Source organism: Podarcis bocagei (genome assembly GCF_964188305.1).
Source record: "Podarcis bocagei genome assembly, chromosome: 9".
Classification (NCBI taxonomy): domain Eukaryota; kingdom Metazoa; phylum Chordata; class Lepidosauria; order Squamata; family Lacertidae; genus Podarcis; species Podarcis bocagei.
The window spans coordinates 23,884,368-23,910,834 of record NC_138134.1 but is presented as its reverse complement, the minus strand read 5'-3'; the positions used below and the strand labels follow the sequence as shown (position 1 = coordinate 23,910,834).

Below are 26,467 nucleotides of genomic sequence, written 5' to 3'. Positions count from 1 at the left end.
TAGACCACAAGACAGCAGGGAATGCAAATGTGTGACAGTTTTTACCCTCACTAAAAAGAGGTTTTATTTTATTTCTCTGCCTTTTTTGTTGGCAGAGAATCACAACACAACACAGGCTTTGGGAGAAGAGTGACATAATTCATTTGCATGCCTTGGTGTTGAAAAAGCCCAGTCACACTGAAAATTATGGGGAGGCAGTATATGGCTGAAACCTGTTACATTTATCAAACTTCTGCTGTGGCTTCATAAATGAGAACAATTTAGGGTGCAATCAGACAGTGGTTTAGTAGTTCATCCTTCTCCCCCTTTCCTTCCTTTCTTCCAGCTGCTTTCAGACAATGCTCTGGTGCTTCTCACAATTTATTTTAATCAGAATGGAGGCTGTGGAGGAATCTAGATAGTCCAGAATGCCAGCAGACCACATTCATGGCAAACATCACAAATCAGGTAATAAGCAGAGTGTGGAACCACTGACAGCCCCCCCCTTTTTCTGGGAAATAAGCACTGAATTAGTGTTAATGGCTAAGAGGGGGAAGAGAAAACAGTAATCAGATACATCATAATCATGCCATAATAATCACGCCATCATAATCATGGTGCAATTGCCTTGAAAAGTGGTTTTGCAGGACATTGAAACAGAAAAATCACACTGATGCAAGTTCATTGCTGAAACCTGCTAACAAGTAAAGATGACAAACTTTAACAAAAAAGCTTGTGTCTGAATATACCAATAAACTGGTTGCATTTGGACAGGCAGATGGGCTTGGTGTGAACAGAAGCTCAGTAGGGCTCATCTGCTGAATTTGTTTGGCCTTGGGGATGCCAAGATAAGCCAGCCTAGTTTCTGGGTCCTATCAGTAGCACAATCACAATAGAATTTAAGCTGTTGCTACACAAACAAGAACAAGCTCGGTTTTCATTGGTTCCTAGCTGTTCTTCAGGTTGGTTAGGGACTGGATTGCAATCAGCAAGTCTTTTGGGGGATGAGGATGGGGGAGAAAATGCAAAAGCCACAATTCCCAAAGCAATATGAAAATCATCCTCCAGCTACCCATCAAGATGTGAATCTCTTTGAATTTTGTGATGCGGTTCTCTAACCCAAAAATGTATACAAAAATCCATACACTGGGGGAGGTGTGCATAAAGTGTACCTATTGGTGTAAATAACAAACAGAATACATTATATCAGGCAGAATTGTGTTCAGAAATGCGTTTATTAGGGAAAATGTGTACTAAAACGCTGATACAGAAATGCCATGGACAAAACTAGACAAATGAGAAACTGAGAGAAACCAAAATTGATATATCTGTCCACACCTATTTGGGGAGAAGCAAACCCCCAAGAAACTGGGACCACCAATGAAGACATAGCTCCCATACCAGCATCATCATTATGACACACACACACACACACACACACACACACACACACACACACACACTTGCTGCTGTTCAAATTGTTCTACAGATCATATTAGCTGAGGACAGATGAGAAAGATGAGTAGCTTCCTACAAGTAAAAAAAGGTAAAAGGTAAAGGACTCCTGGATGGTTAAGTTCAGTCAAAGGCTACTATGGGGTGTGGTGCTCATCTCACTTTTCAGGCCAAGGGAGCTGGTGTTTGTCCACAGACAGCTTTCCAGGTCATGTGGCCAGCATGACAAAACCACTTCTGGTGCAACGGGACACCGTGATGAGTGCCAGAGCGCATGGAAACACCGTTTACCTTCCGGCCACAGCAGTACCTATTTATCTACTTGCACTGATGTGCTTTCGAACTGTTAGGTTGGCAGGAACTGGGACAGAGCAAAGGTCGGTCACCACCATCGCATGGCTTTGAACCACCAACCTTCTGATAAGCAAGCTCAAGAGGCTCAGGGGTTTAGACCACAGTGCCACCCGTGTCCCTAGCTTCCTACAATGCATAGCTAAAATAATTGATACATTGTTGTCTGCCCTCATGAATTATTGGATGGTAGTCATATGAATATGGAATTATGAAAACCACATTCACCAACAATATTTTTGAATCTAGGATAACTTTGTACAATCTGTTCAGAGTAGCATTGTGTGGCATTCAGCAGGAGATGGTCTGGAGAAATTAAAGATCAACCAAGCTAAACCCAAAGCAATTGTTCTACAATCTCTAGGACATTCCTACTTGGTCCCTGTAGCTATGTTGCCTTTGGTACTAATCCTGTGATTTAACAAGGATTGTGAAATCCCAAGCAACATTTCAGCTGTTTTCAATGACCTCTGAGTCTTCCTCCACACTGAATATCCTGCATCTTCACAATTTCACACCCCAGTGTATGCCTAAAGGATAGGAAAGAAAAGCAACCTTAACAACCACTCAGATAAGAATTTGTTATCTGAAGGCCAATTCAGACACTAGGAAAGAAAAATCAACACCCAGAACCATTCTCTAGGGCAATCTTCTCCAACCGGGTGCCCTCCAAATGTTTTGGACTCCAATAATATCTGACCATTGGCCATGCTTTCTGGCTGATAGGGGTTGTAGTCCAAAGCCTATGGAGGGAATTCAGTTAAGAGAAGCAATGCAAAGGCCAGTTGTCTGACATGGTAAAGTCCAGCTCAGCTTTCAGAAGTGTGTGTGTGAAGTACATCCAAATAATGCTTCAGATTAAAAGCTTACCTACCAGAGAGGAGATTTCTATTCTAATTTTCTCCTAGATAGGTCAAAATGTTAGGGCACGCACACACACCTGAAATCTGAGGTGCTACAGCCATGTGCTAGAGCAATATCACATCACAGAATAAAGGTTGTACTCAAATTTATCATTTGCTTTCCATTTCCTCTGATCCCAATAGAAATTGCCACACATATTGCAACCATTTTCTTGAAGAAACCACCACAACCCCACTGCTAACACCATAAGATCAGAAAGGTAGGCATGATTGGATGAGTCTACAGCTCACCATGATCGAATGTTGCACAAAGTAGAAAGGTTTGTTTCTTACATGGAACAACCAGAATGGTCTCTCTTCTGGACAATTCCTCTCAGATATTCTCTAACATTCAACTTGCCCAAGTAAACATGGGCCACTGGCTCAGCCCATAATGAGGAATGATGCTTTGGTACTATCTAGAGCTGGGGTGGGAAATTTCTGCACCCACAGGTGATGTTGGACTTCCTCAACTCCAGCCAGCATGGCCAGTGGTCAAAGATGGTGGAAGGTGGAGTCCAGCAACATCTGGAGAGCTCTATATACAGAAGCAAGAGGGGAAACTCTTTTTCCAAGGGTTGAGAAACATGTCCCAGATGATCTAGTCCTGTCTTTCCTACTTCTGCCTGGTTGGTCATGAATCCTGGAAGGCTCAACATCTCTCCTCCTAGAGAAGAGACATTGATCTAGGATGTTCCAATGTACATGCTTCTTCATGCACAAAACAGCTGTCCATGCCTTCTCAACCTGTTCAGTTGGACCCACCGCTTCCTTATGGATGCCAGAACAGGCATCATCATCATCATCATCATCATTAGCCATGTTCAAATATATAAAAGGATGTCACATAGAGGAGGGAGAAAGGTTGTTTTCTGCTGCTCCAGAGAAGCGGACACGGAGCAATGGATCCAAACTACAAGAAAGAAGATTCCACCTAAACATTAGGAAGAACTTCCTGACAGTAAGAGCTGTTCGACAGTGGAATTTGCTGCCAAGGAGTGTGGTGGAGTCTCCTTCTTTGGAGGTCTTTAAGCAGAGGCTTGACAACCATATGTCAGGAGTGCTCTGATGGTGTTTCCTGCTTGGCAGGGGGTTGGACTCGATGGCCCTTGTGGTCTCTTCCAACTCTATGATTCTATGATTCTATGATTATTCTGTAGAACAGCAAGCATATGGGTGGGTGAGTGAGAGATAGGGTAGGGCAGGGGTTAATACAAAGTGGTAATAGCCGAGAATAATGTGGTTGTGAGAGTCACCCCACAGGAGAACTGTTATGCTTACATCTGTCTGTCGGAGCGAAAATGTGCTGTCTCAAGCGAGGCCTATAGGGAAGAAGAGCTATACATTTCATGAATATTTGAAAGGTGTCCAGGGACATTTTCCAGCACAACTGCAGAGCAGAACCCAGACAAGGCTATTCAGCGAGGCATAAGGAAGGACTGGAAGACGTTAAGCTACCTAGACTAAATAGGGAGCAAAAGTTCAGGTGCTTTCTTAAGGAGCTGACAGCCCTGCTGTCTTGAACGGAAGCAACCATCATCTCAGCTTGACTTGGCTGCAGAGCATCCCCAGAACCTTCAGTGACACAGCAAAGTCTCGCTGGTTCTGCCATTTAACCTTTCCGATCAATCTGAATCAATATCCTCTGTCATAGCACAAGAAAAGAGGGTGGGAAAGGGGGGGTCAGAATACTTACACACCTATACGAAGCCTCTCCATATTATGGGCATAGCTGTAGGCAATTAGACACCTAAAACTTAGTTTTTATTCTCTGACACACAGAGACAATGACAACGACATCAGTACACAGTATTATACAGTGGTACCTCGGTTTACGAACTTAATCCATTCTGGAAGTCTGTTCTTAAACCAAAGCCGTTCATAAACTGAGGCACACTTTCCCTAATGAGGCCGCTAGTGCCCTTCCACCGTTCAGCTTCCGTTCGTAGACTGAGGTAAAATTCGCTAACCGGAACACTACTTCCGGTTTTGCGGAGTTCGTATACAGAATAGTTCATTAACTGGTCTATTTGTAGACTGAGGTACCACTGTAGAGACCTATACGTATGTATATGCTAAGGCCTATTGTACTGAGGAGTAATGACCCTGGAGCCAATGGAATGTTCCAGATTCTGTCACATTTGAACTGTGGAATCTGATGAGATTCTGAACGAGGCAGGGGAAAGGAAGCTGGAAAAGTCACTAGACATCCAGAAAAAATTGTCCTTGTTCACCATATCTTTTCTGGAATGACCCTACTTATCTCTCTCTCTCTCTCTCTCTCTCTCTCTCTCTCTCTCTCTCTCTCTCTCTCTCTCTTTAAATGGCTTGTTTCTTAAACACCTATCCTTTTCAGTAGGTCCCCACCCCACCCCACACACTTCATCATAACGAACCTCACTCATAGCTGGCACTGAATGGCTAGCTTGCCTTGCGAAGAAAGAATGTGGCCTGGCTGTGTGTGGCAAAGATGCACAGCGCGCCAACTCCGATTCACTTGCACAGCCGAGGAACAGACTGGAAAGACATTTAGAAGCATTGGCAAATTAACTCTTCCCAGTTCTCTTTTTGACTACAAGGAAAGGATGTAGCTTAGAGGCAGAGAATCTGCTTTGCATGCAGAAAGCCCCAGGTTCAATTCCTGCCATCTCCAGAGGGCTGGGAGAGAAACCTGGAACTCAAAACGCTGGAGAGCCACTGCCAGTGTAGTCAGGATGGAATTGGATGGACCAATGACCTGAGTCAGTATAAGGCAACTTCCAATGTTCCTATAATTTGTATGAAAGCTTCACCTTTTGATGATATGCATTAGCGTTATTAGAGTACAGTGGTACCTCGGGTTAAGAACTTAATTCGTTCTGGAGGTCCGTTCTTAACTTGAAAAGGCTAACTCTGTTAACTCTCTGTCTTGTTAACTCTCTCTCTCTCAGTTCTTCTCCTAGCTGTTCACCACCCAGTTCTTCCCAACTATTGTCTTCTGAACTATGCCCCTCTGCAGACCACTGTTCCAAATCTATACAGTGGTACCTCTGGTTATGAACTTAATTCGTTCCGGAGGTCCTTTCTTAACCTGAAACTGTTCTTAACCTGAAGCACTGCTTTAGCTAATGGGGCCTCCTGCTGCCACCGTGCCGCCGGAGCACGATTTCTGTTCTCATCCTGAACCAAAGTTCTTAACCCGAGCTACTATTTCTGGATAAAAAAATTCCTTCCAGTAGCACCTTAAAGACCAACTAAGTTAGTTCTTGGTATGAGCTTTCGTGTGCATGCACACTTCTTCAGATACACTGAAACAGAAGTTGCCAGATCCTTCTATATAGTGAGAAGGTGGGGAGGGGTATTACTCAGAAGGGTGGTGGGAATGGGAGATTGGCAGGTAGCTGAGATGAGCCTGTTGACGACTTTTAACGACAGTATCTGAAGAAGTGTGCATGCACACGAAAGCTCATACCAAGAACTAACTTAGTTGGTCTTTAAGGTGCTACTGGAAGGAATTTTTTTATTTTGACTATGGCAGACCAACACGGCTACCTATCTGTTACTATTTCTGGGTTAATGGAGTTTGTAACCTGAAGCGTCTGTAACCTGAAGCGTCTGTAACCTGAGGTAGTACTGTATTAGGTTCTAGACTTGCGGACCTCAGCCAGCTTGCCTGACTCTGGCCACCCAGTTTGCTGTTTTTTTATTTGCCCAACTCTGAGTTTTATGTCAAGGATATTTTATTCACTGATGTGTATCGGTGCATTGTATTTTTTTTTTAATACACACTTCTTCGGTAAGGACAACCTTTACACCAGTGGCTACATAGAAAAATGTACAATGGCTGCCAGAAACATATGTGAGAACACTTTTTTGCAAGTTTCTTCACATTCGGTGGTTAAGTAACACAGTAATTCGCATAAGAACAAGTTTGCAATGATCCGAAAATTATGGTAACCTCTAAAACAATGAGAAACCAGCTCCCCTATCCATGTGCTTCTCATACACGCCTAGATTGTTTGCACATGTGGGGTTCTCAATTATTCAGTGCAAGAGAAGCCATGTGGCAACCACCTCCTAATTTGAAATGAATGGAAACCCATTCTGAGTTGGGCGTTTTGTGAATGTATTGACATTTCAGCATCTGGAACCCAACCCTGGAATAAGAAATGGAACCTAGCAGTGGAATCAGAAGTGTACAGTACCACCAGCATGTGTCACAATATTATAACTGCTCACTTCTGAATTTCCAGGCATGTTTATTTCCCCACACTCTGCATATTACTGTGTAGCTTTCTAAGGACATAGATTTTGGAACAAGGGAAGCTGCTTTATTTTGAATCAGACCAATTTGTCCATCTAGCTCTGTATTGTCTACAGTCTGCACTGATTCTTCTTTCTGGAGACGCCTGAACGTTCTGCATGCATACCTTCCCCATACATACCTTATGGAGAATAACTTTAGGAATTAAACATAAGAACAAATTCACAAACTGCGTACAGATGCAACTTTCTTAACTCCAATAGAAATCCATCAAAAACCCCATGCATGCATATGTAATTTTAATGTTCAGTTTTTCTTTTGAGAAATGGATATATTTACAACATTGATAGGATTTTCCAGTGTTGACGCTCACAGCAGATCTGAACCTGGCAATGTTCTTAGAATGACAGAATTTTCCATTTCCTCATCTAAAATACTTTGCAGTCCATATCAATAGAAGTTTTGTTGTCAAACTTTGGCAGGTAGATGGAAGAATTTATTAAGCTAATGAAGCCAATTTCCAGAGCTCATTAGTATGCATCGCTTTGTGATTCTTGTGAATGGGGGTGGGGGGGGTGGGGGTGGGGAAACTTTCCTCGGCTATTGTATTCAGCATGGCTGAACAGGATTAAAAAGTGGATTATTCTGTAGTTAACATGTAAGTGGCTTTGTGTTGCCATTCATGGAGGTCTATGGGAATGATCAAACATGTTGGAATAATGTTTCAAGATGAATTTGGCTAATCTGACATTTGAAGATTGCCCAAAAAACTCTTGGCTGATGTGTCCAGTGTCACTCGGATAATTCTGGATTTCTTCTCATTGCCTTATGTTAATCAGACCAGATTTCAGTCTTGCTAAATTGCGGCATAGTGGCTGTAATTTTTTTCTTCATTATCTTAGGAAGGGAAACCTCAACATCAATGAAAATTGGGGAAAACTCATTCTGAAAGTCTGTAAGATCGTGTTCTCCAAACCATGGCAGTGCTTTTGTAAACTTCCCCCTAAACTCAATTATGTTCTCTGCTGTGGGTAACAGCCTGCCTGGAGGTAAATGTATCAGGAAATTGTTAGATATGCCACCAAATTCCACTGAATGCAGAGCCTAGCAGCATATTTGTGGCTCTGCCTGTACTGGACTCAAACCAGAGCAGAAGCTGGATTTACTTGAACCTGGTGGGTTCGGCTGCAAATCTGGATGTCTTCTCAAATTTCCTAGGCTGCGCCTCACATGCAATGAAGTATCTGATGCTGGGATGGACAGTGATGCCAAGTACAACACCAGGGCATGAAGTGGGGCCAGAGAGCCATTGGCAGAGAAGCTGTCAGGGTGGATCTGTGGGGCAGCTGCAGGGTTTGGATCCCTTCTGTCATCTCCATCAGAGCCTGCATCCAAACTGGAAACCTCATCACCCTGCCTGGACCACCTGCCTGCTTCTGCCTCTTTGCTATCCCTCAAGCTTCCAGGTTCTAGTACCTCCCAACCTGTCCACTCCTCTGAGGTGTGGCCGGCATCCCAACACCAGTGGCCATATGAACTGAATCTCTGGATTAAAGATTGCTGCTAGAACTGGCAATAATATAGTAGTACCTCAGGTTACATACGTTTCAGGTTACATACGCTTCAGGTTACAGACTCCGCTAACCCAGAAATAGTGCTTCAGGTTAAGAACTTTGCTTCAGGATAAGAACAGAAATCGGGCTCCGGTGGCGCGACAGCAGTGGGAGGCCCCCTTTAGCTAAAGTGGTGCTTCAGGTTAAGAACAGTTTCAGGTTAAGAACGGACCTCCGAAATGGAGAATACAGATGTCCTAGACCTGGAAGGTTTTAACAATTCGTTAGGATGGCATGCGTATTTGTGGTACGGCAAGGCAAAAACACATGGAATGTTCAAAAACCATATTGTTAGGAAAGCAATCTTTATGGTCTGGATGAAATACAAAGACTTACTTGAAAGTAAGACTCCGAGGTGGCTATCACCAGTGGAGGCTAAGGCGTGGAAAAAACCCAATATGGAGGCCGGCGGGCCGAAATATTGGGAACTAGTAGAAAAAATTGGTGACAATTGGAGGTTGCGGAGCTTTGAAAATTTAAAGGATAAGGTGCAAGATTGGTTTCACTATGCCCAAATTAACGAGGTTGTTAAATTGGATAAAAAAACAGGATTCCAGGTGGAAAAATCAAAACTTGAGACAGAGCTGTTAGAACCAAAGACTAAGGTATTATCGAGAATGTATAACTTGTTGCTTAAATGGAACACTCAGGATGAGACAGTTAAATCAGCCATGATAAAATGGGCTCAAGACATTGGCTATAATATCATGTCTGAGGACTGGGAAAGGTTATGGACCACCGGTATGAAGTTTACGGCATGTAATGCCTTGAAAGAAAATATTATGAAAATGGTATACAGGTGGTACATGACCCCAGTCAAGCTTGCTAAGATATATCATTTGTCTGATAATAAATGTTGGAAGTGTAAGGAGGCTGAAGGAACATTCTTTCACCTTTGGTGGACCTGCCCAAGAGTGAAGGCTTTCTGGGAAATGATCTACAACGAATTAAAAAAGGTGTTTAAGTACACCTTTCCTAAAAAACCGGAAGCCTTCCTCTTGGGTATTGTCGGCCAAAAGGTGCTAAAGAAGGATAGAACGTTTTTTATGTATGCTACCACAGCAGCAAGAATTTTGATCGCCAAATATTGGAAGACTCAAGATTTGCCCACACTGGAAGAGTGGCAAACGCAACTGATGGACTATATGGAGTTGGCCGAAATGACTGCCAGAATCCGAGACCTGGGAGAAGAAGCAATGGAGGAGGACTGGAAAAAATTTAAGAACTATTTGCAAAAATTTTACAAGTTATATGAACTATAAAAAGACGCATAATTTGAAATGCCAGCCCCAGCAATGAGAGCGTAATATATATGAAATTGGATAATAATATTGAAAGAACCAAAGTTTAAATGTTAAATACAACAATATGTTTTATTTTTAGAGTAAATGGATAATAAGGGATTTAAACTTAAATTGCAATTGAAAGTATAAAGAAACACAGGAAACAAGATTATAATTTGCTGATAAATTTATTGTTAAGAATGCATTGTGCGGGAGATGTGGGGAAGTTCGATAGAAAGATGAAGTAAGCTGTTGGAAAGTTATACTTTTTTCTTTTTCTTCTTTTGTCTTTTATCTTTTTGTTTCTCTTTCTTCTGTTTATGTCTGAAAAAATGTAATAAAAACTATTTAAAAAAAAAAAGAACGGACCTCCGAAATGAATTAAGTACTTAACCTGAGGTACCACTGTAATACTTTTTCTTAGTTCTGGCCAATGAAGAGCAACATATTTCTTAAACTTTATATATCTATATATATATATATAGAGAGAGAGAAGGAACTTCAATCTTATTGAACAGATTCAGCATTCACACTGACACTAAGTGGGTCTCGGGTCAGAGCCTGGATGGGAGACAGTCAGGGAATCCCATGTACACCACAAGATCCATGATGGAAAGAAAGACGGAACACAAATAAAATAAATAAATCTGGACTGCTGATATAACAACATTTGCCTTGCTATGATTTCCCTCCCCTTTTAGCCATCCGACTTATTCCTTCATGTCAATTTCATCACACTACTGCCCTTCCTCATTTAAGATTAATCATTCTCTCTCAACTGTTGAAAAGCTTGGGCTTTCTTTTCTGTTTTATTATATTCTCTGACACCTGAAACTTAGTAAAGATATTGAATTCTAAATTAATCTGACAGATCTGATTTCTGACTAATAACACCCGCAGAGACTTGAGATTGGAAGCTGGGAACGCATTAGGAGTCAAGAAAGCAAGAGCTATTAGAGGACCCAAGGCCCGTGCAATATTTTTGGTCAAGGACACTCGGGCGTTTCTTTCATAAGTTCTCGGAATGTATGGAGGGAGGGTTTGCATGTGCTGGCGCACCCCACCTGGTCCGCATCACTGCTGGCTCCATGACTGATCTTCAGGCTTTGAGTGATAAGACCTGAAGAGGAAATCTTTGACTCAGAAGCTTCCATGTGAATGAGAGCCTACTGATATAGGGTTCATGCTCATGTGCAGGGCTTTAAGTGCATTCAGCTGATTATTCAAAGATTCCCACTTTTGATCTTTGTGCTCTATGTGCAGAGAATGGTGTGAAGGTGGAAGGAACTGGTACACATGTCACCACTTTCCTGTTCCTACATGGAGAGAACTCATGGAGGGCATGCCTGATCAGGGCCTGAGTTTGTTATAGAAGTCTGGATATTTATTTTGGGGTCATGACTGCTTATCACATTGATGCCACAGTGCTGTGTTGCAAGTAATACAATTTGCCAGGACAAATAATAACCTCAAGCATCTAAGAAGCTTTCTTGGTGCTTGGCAGACCAACAGTGAAATCCTAACCATGTCTACTCAGACATAGGTCATATTGATTTCAGTGGGTAAGAGGGGTTAGGATAGCAGCTAAAGTATATTTTATTATCAATGCCTTAAATTCTTTGGATCTTAGATACATGGTTTCATATATGCTGTGTTCACCACCATCAAATTCTGAATGTTGCGCAGCAAGGATGGCTAAGATTAGTGTGGTGGCTAGACTCAGCTGCACCACTTGTTGATCCTTGAATTTAAGAGTGGGGAACTTGTGGCCCTCCAGATGTGGTTGGACTCTCATCTGCCCCAGATTGCATGCTAACGGTCAGGGCTTGCAGATATAGTGCACCAAATAACATCTGGAGGCCATAGGTCCTCCAAATCTGCTGTAATTCATGGGTTAATTTTGTAGCATCAAAAACTTCCACACAACATCAGTAGAGTTATTAAAGCTGTCATATGGATAGCAAGTCATTTATCTGCCTCAATATTTTTTAAAAAAGATTCTAGATGCTTAAATGAAATACAGACCACTATTTGTTCAGTTTTGGGAAATAAAACTTCTGCTGACATTTTGCAATGCCAAACTGCCTTTTCTAGCTAGATTTTATTCATCAAACAACCTACAGAAACTTGAATGGCAGACAATCCTGCCACCTGTTTCTTATGAAGGGATGACCCTAATTCAAAGCAGAAGGAAGCAATCAAAAATTGTATTTATTCAAAAAGAAATTGCTTAACTTTGAATGAAAATTTTGGCGGTGCTTTATTTCATTGTTTGACCAGATGAAACACATCTGTGAACCAGCACATAAGACCTTTGGAGGGGTGTGTGTGTGTATTTTGCTTACTATTGTGACACTGTCACTGCCAACTATACCTCTTATTTCCTGTTTAGAACTATCTGAAGTGAATGGGTCAGAGAAGACTCATTGAAAATTATGGACATGACTAACCTAGATCCATTAATGTCAATGAGGTTACTCTGAGCATAATTTAACTGGACATAACCGATTATTTCTATTATGTATTTTGTCAACTGGAAACAAATGAAGTCCAACCAAAGTATTATAAACACATGGATAAAAAGGTTAAATAATTTTTTATACATAATAATTAACTTGGAGATTCTGCTGAGTACAGGAAGAGAATGAAGCTATTCAGTTTACTTTTGCATGTAATATCAATCACCCTTAACTGGGGGGGGGGGACCAGAAAATTGTTCCATAGACATTCACTTAACTCTTTCTGCTTTCATATAGTTTTCTAAGCATATTTTCTAAGTTTCTAAGCATATTTTAATGGGTATTTTCCCACTAATTCTAGGCATTGTCTGACCAATTAATTTTACTAAGAGAGGCTGTAATCTGATGAATGCTCTCCTGAGAGTAAGCCCCACTGAACTTATTAGGACTTATTTCCAATTAAACATGCACAGGGATGTGTGGTTTATTAAGAAAATGATTAAAACAGACTTTGAAATGGGATCCTTAACATAATTCATACTTTCTGTCTGCTTTTGTATCTTGTACACCATAGACTTTCTTGATGCGAGCAGTAGATGGCAGCATTCAGTGAGTTAACTGAACCCAACAGAAAGCTAGACTATATGCTACGGTTAGAATGCAGAGTGGCCCTACTAAGCCAATATTTTAAGTTTCATAAGTGTCCATGTACATCTCAGCTGAAATGGCTGCAAAGACACTTCCTTTCTGACGTGCTTTTCTGTATGCAATACTCACAGGCTGTATACAACCATACCATGTTATGTTTGAAATTGGCATGGTTTGAATATTCTGTCAGCACAGCAATACAGTTGTACTATTTTCTTTAGTGGTACAACCATCCAAAGAATGAGCTTATCCAGGTTTTAGTTTCACTGCACCTATTCAGGGAACACCTCCAAGGTACAGTGCCCACCTCTCCTTCCTGCTCTACATTATCTGCCTGTTTCTTGGGGCTGAGTCCGAGATGAGTCAAGGACTTGGAACCAGGAGGTATAATGCAGGCTAGTGGTCACAGTTGATGAGCAAGGAAGGACCAAAGGACAAACCAGAAATAAGCCAAGAGTCAGAACCAAAGAACAAAGGAAGAACAAGTCAGGAGTCAGCAACGTACCAGAGTTTAGGAAGACCTTGCTGTTCAAGCAAGGCCCAACTAGATAAGGGAGCCCACTTTTGCCCAGAAAGTTCTGGTGGTCAGCCTTGGTGGGCAGAGTAAATCTAAATGATTCTTCACTGAGATGGCTTCCTCCTGCAGTTCAGTGGTTCACCACATGGGGCAGCCACACATAGATTCCAGCAGCACCTGACACCAACTAGGGTGTCCTTCTCAGGTGAATTAATCAATGCTATGTTCTTCTGTGTTCCATTCTGCTGTCACTTCCTTTACTTCAGTTATGTTTGTTTCTGCTCTTGTCTGGGTTCAGCACCTTTCCCCCCATCTGACAAGTATTTTGGTCCAGTGCTCTCTTTATTTTTCTATTTTTTTTAAAAAAAATTTTAATTCAATTTTCCACTATACATTTGAATTCAAACATTAATCATAATCATCAACATTTAGGATTCCCTGAATTCTTAGACTTCCCTCCACCCCTCCATGGTTTCCATTAGCAAACTTTTTCTACTGCATCATATATTCTGTCTATTTTTCTTAAGGTAATCCATTTTTACCTTAGTTTCTAATACATTACAAGCATTACTCAAATCCTGCCAAAGTTTTTAGTTGTTTACAGTGTTATCTTAAGTAAATTGTCCATTTCCCCCCCATTCCTTATTAAGTTTCTGTCTTCCCAGTTTCTGATTTTCCTGGTCATTTCCACCATTTCGGCGTAGTCCATCATCTTCATCAACCATTCGTCTCTGGGCAGGACTTTATCTTCCTCTCCTTATTTTTCTAAATGATCTATTAGTATGAGATGGATACCGAATGAGGTTCTTGATCTGATTGGTACATGGAGTTAAGAGCAAGTTCTCTCTCTCTCTGTGTGTGTACCAAACCAAGGTTGCCCTGTTATTTCCCAGAAGTCCCAGGTGGATAGCAATGGATCACCATACCAAGAGAAGTGAGAGGCCCTGAAACACATTTACAGCTGTGTCAAGAAACATAATGCAGAATCCGGTACTGGTCCCAACAGGTTGCATTTCTGCCGCAGATAGGAACACAGGAAGCCAGCTGCCTTTGGTCTATCAATGCTTAGCACTGTTGATTCCAACTGACAGTTGCTCTCAGGAGTCTTTTCCTAAGCCCTCCCTGAAGATGGCAGGGATGTGACCTGGGAATTTCTACATGTGAAGTGTGTTCTCCGCCACTGAGTGTAGCTCAGAGTGTAGCAACAGACCAGGGGGTAGATGCTGTGTTTTGCGTCATGTGAATGATGATAGATGCATCTGCATCTGGCAGTCTTTTCCAAATTTGGGAGGAGTTTTTGCAGTGGGAAAGATCTTTGAGGTTAATCTGCTAGGTGCTTTGGGTTGGCTGATTCATTCATCTTTTCAAATGAAAATCTGTAGATGCTGACTTGCTTTTATAAATCCTTTTTGCTGCAAAGATTCATTGCTGATTTTATTGTCACTGAGATTTTTAGTGTTTTAATATATTTTTCTAAGCTTCCCTATAAGACTTTCTGAAAGGTAAAGGAATATATCAGTAACATAACTAAATAAAGATTGGTCTGGTTTGCATTATAAAATCCACTGAACATTTGTTTGGCCAAACTGTTGGTGTTGTATGTGCTACCCAGTAGGAACCCAGTGTACACAAAGAACTTCGGGGCAGGCCCGGCATGGGTACCCACCACAGTCACCAGAGCGACTGGCCCCGTGTCGTACGAGGTGCTAACGGGGGGGGGGGCAAGCCTGATGTCACCACTGCAATCAACTACGGCAATGATTCCCAGGGGGAAACTGCGAAGAGGGCTGGACAGAGGAATCCCAAGGGGATAGCAGAAGGGTGAGGCCCATAGAGCAGGAGGAGCGGGTTAGGGAGGCAGAACTGGGAAGTCCGAGCAGCCACAGGAACCAGAACCACGACCGAGTGGATTGCGGCGCCCAACCCAACAGCCCCGTCACAGCTGGCAGCCCCGGAACAAGAGCCAGAACCAGGAACCTCTACCGAGAGACACCCGAGACCAAAACGCATACGTAGGCAGCTGGGATACCTCAACAACTATGAATGCTAACCTTCTGGGCACAACGGGAACTTAGAGGGGAGGGGTGTTATGTACTAAGCTTGGATCCTAGAACAATAGGCAAGTAGGATCCTAGAATGCAACAACTGATTGGCTTGCAGGAAAAGACCAATCAGGCTCCAGGAGGGAAGCAGAATCAGCCAATCAGACGGGACTCATTGTGTAAATAATGTATATAAAAGCCTGAGGTTTGGGGGGCAATTCAATCACTGTTTTACAACCTGCAATAAAGAGCATGAAATCACTACAGGACTCCGAATATATTTCAGATATACATCTGTAGGAATGGGCTCGTCGTACAAGGCTGCTTGTTATTTTAAGAACGCTGAGCCATGAATTGGGCAAATGCTACCAACAGACAGATATGGGAGGGTTAGAATATACAATTGTAATTATATATCCTTTGAATACAGAATGCTTCTTTATGTAATTAAATTAATACAGAAAATGGACAGCCTTGCACTTCCATTGCCAGTAGTTGTCTTCCCTCCCCCTCTCCACAGCTGTATACAAATCTCAGCCAATTCCGATTGCAAAAGTCAAAGATAAGTATTTTGTGGTGGGCTTGGAGGATTCCTGCTTGTTGCTACTCCCTAAATACTCAGTTACAAGATTTTAAACTGCAGATTGACTGTCACTTGGACATTTTAAATTTTGCTGGATTCAGTAGACAGCTATGGAGGTTGCCCCCAGATGAGGGTGACATCAGTTTCTCCAGCAGACAGTGACATCTGGCATACTTAACTCCTTCCCCTTTCTCCTTGTTAGCTTAGTTTTCTTCATGTTTCTCATACTTACTGGGGGAAAGGACTGCTGACTGTTGTGTTTTCAGACTGATTTACATTCCTCTGTGGCTTACAATTGCCAAATGTATAGTTAAAAGTTTAGAAATCAGCGTCTGTGTCAGAGGCTGGCAAATAAAAGCCTGAACTGATGAAATCAATAACTTACAGATGACCCCCAAAGCACATTCCACACCAAGCAGCCATGTTGTGGTGTGCCTCTTTTGCAGCCACAGTGAAATACCTCCTTAGCTTCAAGATGCAACACATCAGAATTACATTCACATATGAATGAGCCTTCACAGAGTGAATGCTTTCATTTTTTTCATCACCTCAGCCACAATGAAATCGACTCACACCCTCTGCTATGATCTTAAACTGCTGTACATGCATATATGTATCCTCACTTCAACAAGAATGCACTGAACTATGAACAGAAAACAGATTAAATGTACTTAAAGACACAAACACACAGCCTCTGTGGAACAGAAATTTTGTCTGTTAGTTGGGATATCAAGTTGTCTGTTAGTTGGGATATCTCAGGAGACCCCTATTTCCTCACAGAGTTACAATTTCCAGAGTTTCCTGGAAAGAGGGATTTATTTCTAAACCACTCTGGAAATTGTAGCTCTGTGAGGGGAATAGGGGTCTCTTAACAACTCTCAGCACCCTTAACAAATCACTGCTCCCAGGATTCTTTGGGGGAATCTATGACTCAAAGTTGTATTATGGTGCTCTAAATGTTTGGTGCAGATGTGGCCCTTGTATGTGTCAACACGGACCAGGTCTATCAGCTGCTCAGGAGGAGGAACACCCAGCCCAGAAACTGATTGTGGAATCAAGTGATGCAATACCTCTCAATTTTTCAATTTCTGATACTATCTGTTTTTGGCACACCTAAAGGTAAAGGTAAAGGGACCCCTGACCATTAGGTCCAGTTGTGACCGACTCTGGGGTTGTGGCGCTCATCTTGCTTTATTGGCCGAGGGAGCCGGCGTACAGCTTCCGGGTCATGTGGCCAGCATGACTAAACCGCTTCTGGCGAACCAGAGCAGCACATGGAAATGCCGTTTACCTTCCCACCGGAGCGGGAAGTATTTATCTACTTGCACTTTGACGTGCTTTCGAACTGCTAGGTTGGCAGGAGCAGGGACCGAGTAACGGGAGCTCACCCCATCACAGGGATTCAAACCACTGACCTTCTGATCAGCAAGTCCTAGGCTCTGGGGTTTAACCCACAGTGCCACCTGCATCCCTATAGGCACCTAATATTTACTCTGAATAAAATGATTTATACACAGAAGTTAAAGTATTAAGATCAATCACTTTACCAAATCACATTTATTATCTTACAGTTTACCATGAGTTAACAGTGTATTATATTTATCCATTCCCTCATATAACTTGAGACTTTCCACTGTTTTCTATATAAAATTAATTAATAAATGCATTCCCCGACCCTTCTAAAAAAAGGTCTCCCACTGGTCTCAAAAATATTACAATAGCAGCTCACAAGAACGAAATAAAATATCTTAAGTGGGCATATTATACATAGTCCAACTTTCCAGTGTGAAAAGTATATAAAGTATATAAAATAAAGCTCCCAGTAGCCATCTATTTTTAAGATAGCAATGGAGAATAAACTCCAATAAATAAGACTCGCAATTAAGAGATTTCCACATTGTTGCTCTGCTTGATTTACCTGGTAGCCACTGATGGACATCCAATTTTTTGATGAACCCTTTCCAGCTCCCCTTTTGTTTCTTTTCATGATCTGAATTGTCTGGCTCAACTTACTTTTGCATGGTATTAAATAAGACATGCCAGATTAGTGGTTTCAATAGTGGTGGAAAGAACTTCCAATTGACTTAAACACAAACCAGATCATTTGGAACAAGTGTTTTTTGGCTGCTGGGATTCTAAATTGCAGATGAGTTTTGGCCCAAGTAGCCTAGGGATGGGCTGAACCATGGAGTTTCATACGAAAAAAGCGTAGGCAGCCTTGGACTTTCCATTAAGAAACTTGCTCAAACTTTCATCTCCATTCCTCATTTCTGGTTCTGCCAACAAATGACATCTTAGGATGTCAGCTTGAAGATATACGATGCAGAAATCATGCTGAAGCTAAATATGGGTCTGGCAGTGCCTGGATGGGAGACCATCTGGAATCCTTATGTATGTTTACATTCAGGTATAAAATCCATAATGGAAGAAAAGTAGAATATACATGCAACGAATTAATTAATAATGAACTAACTAGATTCTGTAGACCTGATTTTTCCCCAGTTGGGTTTTGCTATGGGAGACGCATATATTTCTGCTTAAATTATTTTTTAAGCATTTTTATCCATTTTTATTGATCCTTGGCTGGCTTCAGAATTTGTACAAAATCTAACAACAATGAGCAGATATGAAATACAGGCTGGCCAGTGAGATATACAGAACTATACATTCTGAGAAAGATTTCTCTTGCGGCAATCTTATTCCAAATATTCCAGTTAGAAGCCACCCCTGACAGGTAATAAAACTCTTGGTACAAAGTTACGGTAGTGCCCAATGCAGCCTACAGCTTTTTTTTTTTAAATGCTTTCCACACATAGAATTTGACTGAAATTAATCCACAGGTTCAGTGGTTCTCATAATCTTTAATGGTGGAAATTAAAGGCAAAGGTAAAGGGACCCCTGACCATTAGGTCCAGTCGTGACCGACTCTGGGGTTGCGGCGCTCCTCTCACTTTATTGGCCAAGGGAGCCGGCGTGCAGCTTCCGGGTCATGTGGCCAGCATGACTAAGCCGCTTCTGGTGAACCAGAGCAGCACACCGAAACACCGTTTACCTTCCCACCAGAGTGGCAAGTATTTATTTACTTGCACTTTGACGTGCTTTCAAACTGCTAGGTTGGCAGGAGCTGGGACTAAGCAATGGGAGCTCACCCCGTTGCGGGGATTCAAACTGCCAACCCTCTGATTGGCAAGTCCTAGGCTCTGTGGTTTAACCCACAGTGCCACCCGTTAAATTACTGAGATGCTAATTCCAAGAGTCCATCCATAGCTCAGTGGCTGGTAGAGCATCTAATTTGGATGCACAAAGTCCCAGGTACAACCCCCAATATATCCAGGTAGGGCTGGGGGAGTCTGAATCCCTGCAGAACAGCTGCCAGTCAGTTTAGGCAGTATTGGTCTAGAATGACTAAAGATCTGACTCAGTTTAAGGGACCTTCTTATATACCTTCTATCTATGTATGAATCCACAGCCACTAATGCATGCATTCAAGTATAACCATGCATGATCACCAGAGATCCTTACCCCTAAAATATCGTTTTACAAGGCAGGAAGTGGTACATCAGAATTGAAAACTCAAGAAATCGTCACATGGAGCATCCGCTAACAGTTAAGTTCCTAGTCCACAGGGGAGCCCCTTGTTCACCTCCGTCACACATTTTGCTGTGGTCTGTGTAACCCACACAAATACCCCACTGGCACACAAAGCATAAAATCCACCTTGTTCTCTACTCAGTTTGACATGATAACATTCCACAACACATATCCTCCGCAGCTGGCCAGCTGAAGCATGCAGTTTTGACAGTGTTGGGAAATGCATCCAATGGATTTAAACAGAAACCAGACCATTTGGAACCAGCGCTCCTTGGCTGAATGAAGAGCAACACAACTGGTCATATCCAACCCCATTGAATCATTTTGGATGAGTGTCACTGCACATCTGTGAACACCACCAAGTCTTTTCCAAGAGGAGGAAGTAGAAGAAGAAGTTATTATCATTGCCCTCTATTCTTCTTGATGTCACACTGCTGCTCAGTTCCATTTCACCTAGGCCCGTGGTTCCCAATGTGGAACACACACCCCACAGGGGGGCAATTTGATTTTTAAGAGGTGGGGGCAATTCGAGAATGAGTTATTAACAGTTAATGGCCTTTTAGGCTTCCTCCACATGAATAGGAGTTCACTTTTTGAATAATAAGAATTATATGTCATTGGTGGGGGGGCATAAGGATTTTAGAGATGCTTAGGTGGGACATGGCCAAAAGAGAGGTTGGGAACCACTGACCAAAGAGCCGAAGAACTGCTCACACATTTCTGGCCCAGGGCCAGCTGCATGCTACTTGAGATCTCCCATCATATTTGCTCTCCTAAAACAAAACTGTGTGGCCTTCCAGATGTTGTGGGACTACAGCTTTCATTATCCCTGATCATTGGCCATGTTGGCTGGGGTCATGGGAGCTGGAGATCAACAATCTCTGGAGGGGCACAAGTTTCCCACCTCAGTCCCACAAGCAGCTCTCTGCGTGAGAGAGATTTGGGTTGCAGCAAGCTTGACCCATTGCCCTTGCAGCAGTTCTCCAATGCAAATCTCTCCCGGAAAAGCTATAAGCAAGGGAGGGGAAAGACACAGGCACAGTACAGGCCATTCACATCACATGCAGTTTGACCTTAGGTCTGCCATGTGAATTGGCAGGCTAAACATTTTACTCCCTTACTAGGGAGGAGGACTCCCACTGGGAGGATCTGCTGGCAGACCCACCTTCTCTGTCAGCAGGTCTCATGTTCTGGTCTTCTATGACCAGACACTGCAAGGAGCATCTCATGAAACTGCTGAAATGAGGAACCTGCCTTCCCATGACCACCCCCAACTTAGAAGCACTCAATTTCAGCTTTCACTGGGAGCATCCCTGGAACTTATCCTCTACAAAATAGCAAATGTGAACGAACCTCGTAAGATCTTGATGGCAATCCACATTCCAAAGGCAGCAGGGCTTGGCTACTTGTTCTCCCAATTCTCCCCATACGTCAACCAATGCTACCATACCAGAATAATTTTAAGACTCACCCCAGCCTTTGGTTTAGCTCCAGAACCGGTCATTGGCGTGGAAGATGCTCGATCAGCAACGTAGGGCAGCGGAAGAGGTGGAGAGGGTGGGGGTGGTACGTTTGCTTGCTGGTGGCTCAGTATAGCAATGTCCACTCTAGAATCAGGATGCAATTCCAAATCCTTTTTAAAGAAAAGAAGGACAAATCTCTTTAAGGGATGTGCATATTCCTTAGGTGGCTACCATTCTACTACCTACAGGAAATACATTAAATCACACATTGGTGTTGTTGTTGTTTTATTTAAAAAGTTTGCAACTTTCTCTACATTCTTATACATTCTTGTTCTAAGAAGTAATGATGATCTAATCACTGCTGTTCCCTGACAATGTAATATACTTTGAGATCAAAGCTGCAACACCCTAAAAATTAAGTTGTGTGTTTTTTATAAAAAAATCCTTTGTTTACGAGCCAGGTTTTTTCAGAAGTCTGGCATGTTTTCTCCTTGTATTTCCTGTACACCTCAGATTATGTCCGCACCTTTTGTCTCTGGAAGCATCTGATACCTCCAGCACCATGTGGAAATTGTTATGCAGCTGGAGTGATATCATCATTTGAAACCTTGTGCAGGTGAAACCTCTTGTGGTTTCTTAAAACTTACAATGTAAACAAAAACTTGGTAACATCCATGTCTAGCAATGGGGGAATCCGTCAATTTTAGTTTATCTCAATTTTTATTTTTTCCACTCTTAAGTTCAGTTCCTCACATTTCTCCATCAGTTTGCTTAAAATAATAATAATAAAAATCTCCTTATGAAAACCCAGCAGCATTTTAGTGCATATTTCTTCTAATTCCCCTAAAATTGCCTCTGTACACACTTTTGCCTAACAGACACATTGTTGCAAAGCAGTTTTCCTTTAGAAAATGCATTTTGGGTACATTGCTTTCACTAATAAATACACACTTTACCTTATGCCCTTTTCTACAAATTACTTGACAGGAGAACTATATTGCAAAATTCAAAGAAGTGTGAATTTCAAAGGGTAAATGTGTTTTGGTTTGCATATTGTTTCAGAAATTGTGAATCAGGTGGGTTCACTAATTAATGCAGACCGAATCAAAATTCCCTCCCACCGCTATGCATGTCTCAATGCTTCAAGCTCTTTGTAATATTTGCAGCAGGGCTGAGGAATGTGTGGACTCAAACTTCCATCAGCCCTGGATATCATGACCAATGATCTGGGATGGGGGGAGTTGTAGTCCAATAACACCTGGAAGGCCACAGATTCCCCATCCTTGATTTACAGAGGAGGCCACAATTCAGTATGTAGTTAGGCACAATGAATTCCTATGGAAAACAGCTAAGAATATAAACTACATATTGTAACTGTGATTCTAGCCTAAGGCTATATACCGTATACTTTGCCCTATAGGATGCATTTTCCCCCCTCCAAAAATGAAGGGGAAATGTGTGTGTGTCCTATGGGGCGAATGCAGGCTTTCGCTGAAGCCTGGAGAGTGGGAGGGGTTTGTGTGCACCGACCCCTCTTGCTCTCCAGGCTTCAGGAAGCTATCCACAAGCCTTGGGAGCCTGGCGCAACTTCCCACCTTGGGAGTTCCCGCCGGGCTCCCAAGGCTTGCGGACAGCAGCCTGCAGCCCGAAACCCGGGGAGCACAGCGGAGCACACCCCGGGCTTCGGGCAGCTCTCCGCAAGCCTTGGGAGCCTGGCGCAACTTCCCGCCGGGCTCCCAAGGCTTGCAGACAGCAGCCCGAAGCCTGAAACCCGGAGAGCGCAGCGGAGTGCACCCTGGACTTCGGGCAGCTCTCCGCAAGCCTTGGGAGCCCGGCAGGAAGTCCCGCCGGGCTCCCAAGGCTTGCGGGTAGCAGCCTGTTCTGGGGGCTGGGGTCGGGGGAAGCTCAGGCTTCCCCCACCCCAGCCCCGCGCCTGGGGGGGAAATAATTCCCCCCTTTATTCCCCCCCAAAAACTAGGTGCGCCCTATGGGCTGGTGTGCCCTATAGGGCGAAAAATACGGTATATGAATTCAGAAATGTGAACATTACATGTTACATGTATATGCATGTTTAAGGCTGCCATCTTTTCTACTGGTTCTGGTTCTGAAGTAAGATGGGTTACAGAGGTGACGTTTATAGATCATGAGCTGCCTTTATATAATTCAGTGGTTGGTTGGTTTTTCATTTCCCACATTCAAAGAATCCTTTCCACATCAAGCGGTCCACCTAAGCACCTCTGTATGTTGAAATGATTTCAGCATGAAGTTCCTGTAGCACAATGGCCAGGCCTATTGCTCAGCATAAAGTGAGACTTCAATCGACAACCTACCTGATTCTCGCTTATGAGCACACATTAAGAGGACGATCAATAGATCTAGGCAAGATGTTTTTCAGTGAAGCTTGTCTATCACCTGTCTATTTTAAAGTTTTTATTGTTTTTATTTTGGTTAATTTTATTATGTATTTTGTTCTTCGTATATTGTAACTTTGTGTTGTGAACTGCCCTGAGACATATGGATATAGGGTAGTATACACTAATATGATCTAATAATAATATAATATAATATAATATAATATAATATAATATAATATAATATAATATAATATAATATAATATAATATAATATAATATAATTAATATAATATAATTAATATAATATAATATAATGATATAATATACAATAATATTGCTACTAATATTCTTATTAAGGAGCCCCAGATAAGTCTGATGATGGGTCTATAAACGTAGCAGGAAGTGGTAGAATAGATTCTGCCACTTTGGACTGGAAATACGGATTTCATGTTTATTTTTTGGCTGTTAACCCATTTTGAGAAAAAGTGAGCAAAAAATCTCAGCACACAAGGAGGACAAGTCTTAGCCCAACCCCCTCCCTAGTTTTCTACTTGCAAGGAATTTTCTGTCAATGGCATCATTTTTATTTTTTATTTTTAAAAAAAGGTGATTTCCACCTGCCGTCTGAAATGCCACAGTACATCTACCACCTTGTTCCCATCTCATTGCAATTTATCTATATATAGCAGTGGCTTAGCAAATCTCATAAATTCAGTTACCACATGCCACTACTGTGATTTTGTTTTTTGAAAATCCAGCTTATTTCAGGGATAAACAAAATACAGGGTAAAAATAACATGCAGGGCAGTCCCATACACATTTACTCAAAAGTCCCACTGAGTTCAATAAGGCTTACTCTTCGGAAAGAGTGCATAAAAAGTAAAGGTAAAGGACCCCTGACAGTTAAGTCCAGTTGCGGATGACTCTGGGGTTGCGGCGCTCATCTCGCTTTACAGGCTGAGGGAGCTGGCGTTTGTCCGCAGACAGTTTTTCTGGGTCATGTGGCCAGCATGACTAAGCCGCTTCTGGTGAACCAGAGCAGTGCACGGAAACACCGTTTACCTTCCTGCCTTCTACTTGCACTTTGACATGCTTTCGAACTGCTAGGTGGGCAGGAGCTGAGACTGAACAACGGGAGCTCACTGTTGCGGGGATTCGAACCGCCGACATAGCTGTCAACTTTTCCCTTTTCTTGCGAGGAATCCTATTCGGAATAAGGGAATTTCCCTTAAAAAAAGGGAAACTTTGACAGCTATGACCGCCGACCTTCTGATCAGCAAGCCCAAGAAGCTCAGTGGTTTAGACCACAGTGCCACCTGCCTCCCAAGTGGGCAGAGGTTAGCAATTTTAGTGAACAACGCATGACACAACACTATGTTTTCCATACCAGAATCACTGAAATGAAGGGGAGTTGTGGGGAAAAAGAGGATTTTGCCCCTAAAAGTGCTCTTTAACCGGTCTGCGTGTGTGTGTGTGTGTATTGCCAGAATAGTGCTTTACCTCATCCTTTCCAATATCATAACATATACTCCCATTGAAGAAAAGTATCTAAAAAAGACAAACAATGCTTTGTTGTCAGAATATTATTTTAACCGAGGCAGAATTTGTAAGCAGGCCATAAATGCCTCCTTGCCTGGAGCGCTGGGTCTTACTGAAATGTGGACCCAATAAAAAACACAACATTTCAGCACTTTCTCTTGCAAATTCAGCACCCATTGCATCAGACCATTGTGCTGGCACGACTCTAACCCCAGTCTGATTGCCTTTAAAAACACACACAGAGAAGCTTGGCAGGGGACAGGGGAGTCCAATATCTTTTGAATTTTGTACCCTTCACTTGCTTTGGTTTTAGTAGTTCTTATAACTCTCCCAGAGTGGAGAGAGGCCAAGAAGGAATAAATGAGTAGCTGGAGGCTAGGAAATGGAACATTACATAGACACAGACACACAAACACACATACATACACACCTTTTATTTTTTTATAAAGGAGAAATTACATGTGCTGAAACAGAAAGACCAACGAGAGTAGGAAAAAGAGGGAGAGACTGCACACACATTTAAAATTCATTTGAAGCACACCCCTCTCTCAAGAATCCTGGGAACTGTGCTTTGTTAATGATGCTGGGAATTGTAGCCCTGTGAGGGATATGCTACAGTTCCCATGTTTCCTTGCTGGCAGCGATGTGCTTTACATGCACTTTAAGAGCATAGTGTGTACACATTCAGGGGAAGGGTGAGGAAAAAGCAGCAGAGGTAAATATGCAACTGGGATAAAAGATAAGTAAACAAGCAAGCTCACAGGTATGTGCCTCCGTGTGTGTGTCAGCGTGCTGGAAGGCGAGGATGCTGAACCGAGAGCGTTCTCAATATCCTGATCTAGCTGGTCCAGTTTAAGAATGAGTAGCACCATGGAGTCCAATCGCGAGTGATCTTCTCTCACTTCCTGGGGATTAGAACATGCAATTACAGAATCTGAAAGGGCACTTCTGGGAAAGAATAAAAAACTCTCTGTTCCCTAATTTAACAAAACAGCATTCAATAATAGGCAGCAAACACACATTTGCAGTGGAGGGGGGACAGTGGGGGGGGATGGGCGGAGAAAACCACAACACACTGTTTTCTCTCATCACTGGGTTGTTCACTGCCAAGGCTCGACTTACTGACTGAGAAGAATTATGCATGCATTTTTCGCTCTATAGGACGCACCGGACCATAGGACGCACCTTGTTTTAGAGGGGGAGAACAAGAAAAAATAAATTCTCCCCCTCTCTGCTCAGCGCCCCTTCAGCGAAGCGGCAGGAGAAACGGAGCCCCTTCCATTTCTCCCCCTGCTTGGCTGAAGGGGCGCGGAGCAGCTCTCCCTCCCTGCTGAAGCCAGGAGAGTCTTGCTCTCCCGGCTTCAGCGAAAGGAACCTGAAGCCTGCGGAGCACAGCGGGAACTCGCGCTGCGCTCCAAAGGCTTCAGGCGGCTATCCCTGACACC

At 42.6% G+C, this 26,467-nt stretch overlaps 1 protein-coding gene across 5 annotated transcripts in view; it reads right to left on the bottom strand.

The window, feature by feature from the left end:
* DLC1 (DLC1 Rho GTPase activating protein) overlaps positions 1-26,467 on the bottom strand; it is a 262,539-nt gene that overhangs the window by 170,103 nt on the left and 65,969 nt on the right. For 4 of the 5 annotated variants that reach the window (XM_081208657.1, XM_081208660.1, XM_081208659.1 and 1 more), the window contains exons 3-4: positions 25,784-25,927; positions 21,138-21,299 (exon numbers count right to left, since the gene is read on the bottom strand). In XM_081208657.1, the coding sequence (XP_081064783.1) occupies positions 21,138-21,299; positions 25,784-25,927 (306 nt within the window). The remainder of the gene's footprint in view (positions 1-21,137; positions 21,300-25,783; positions 25,928-26,467) is intronic. The other variant, XM_081208661.1, reaches the window with a different exon arrangement.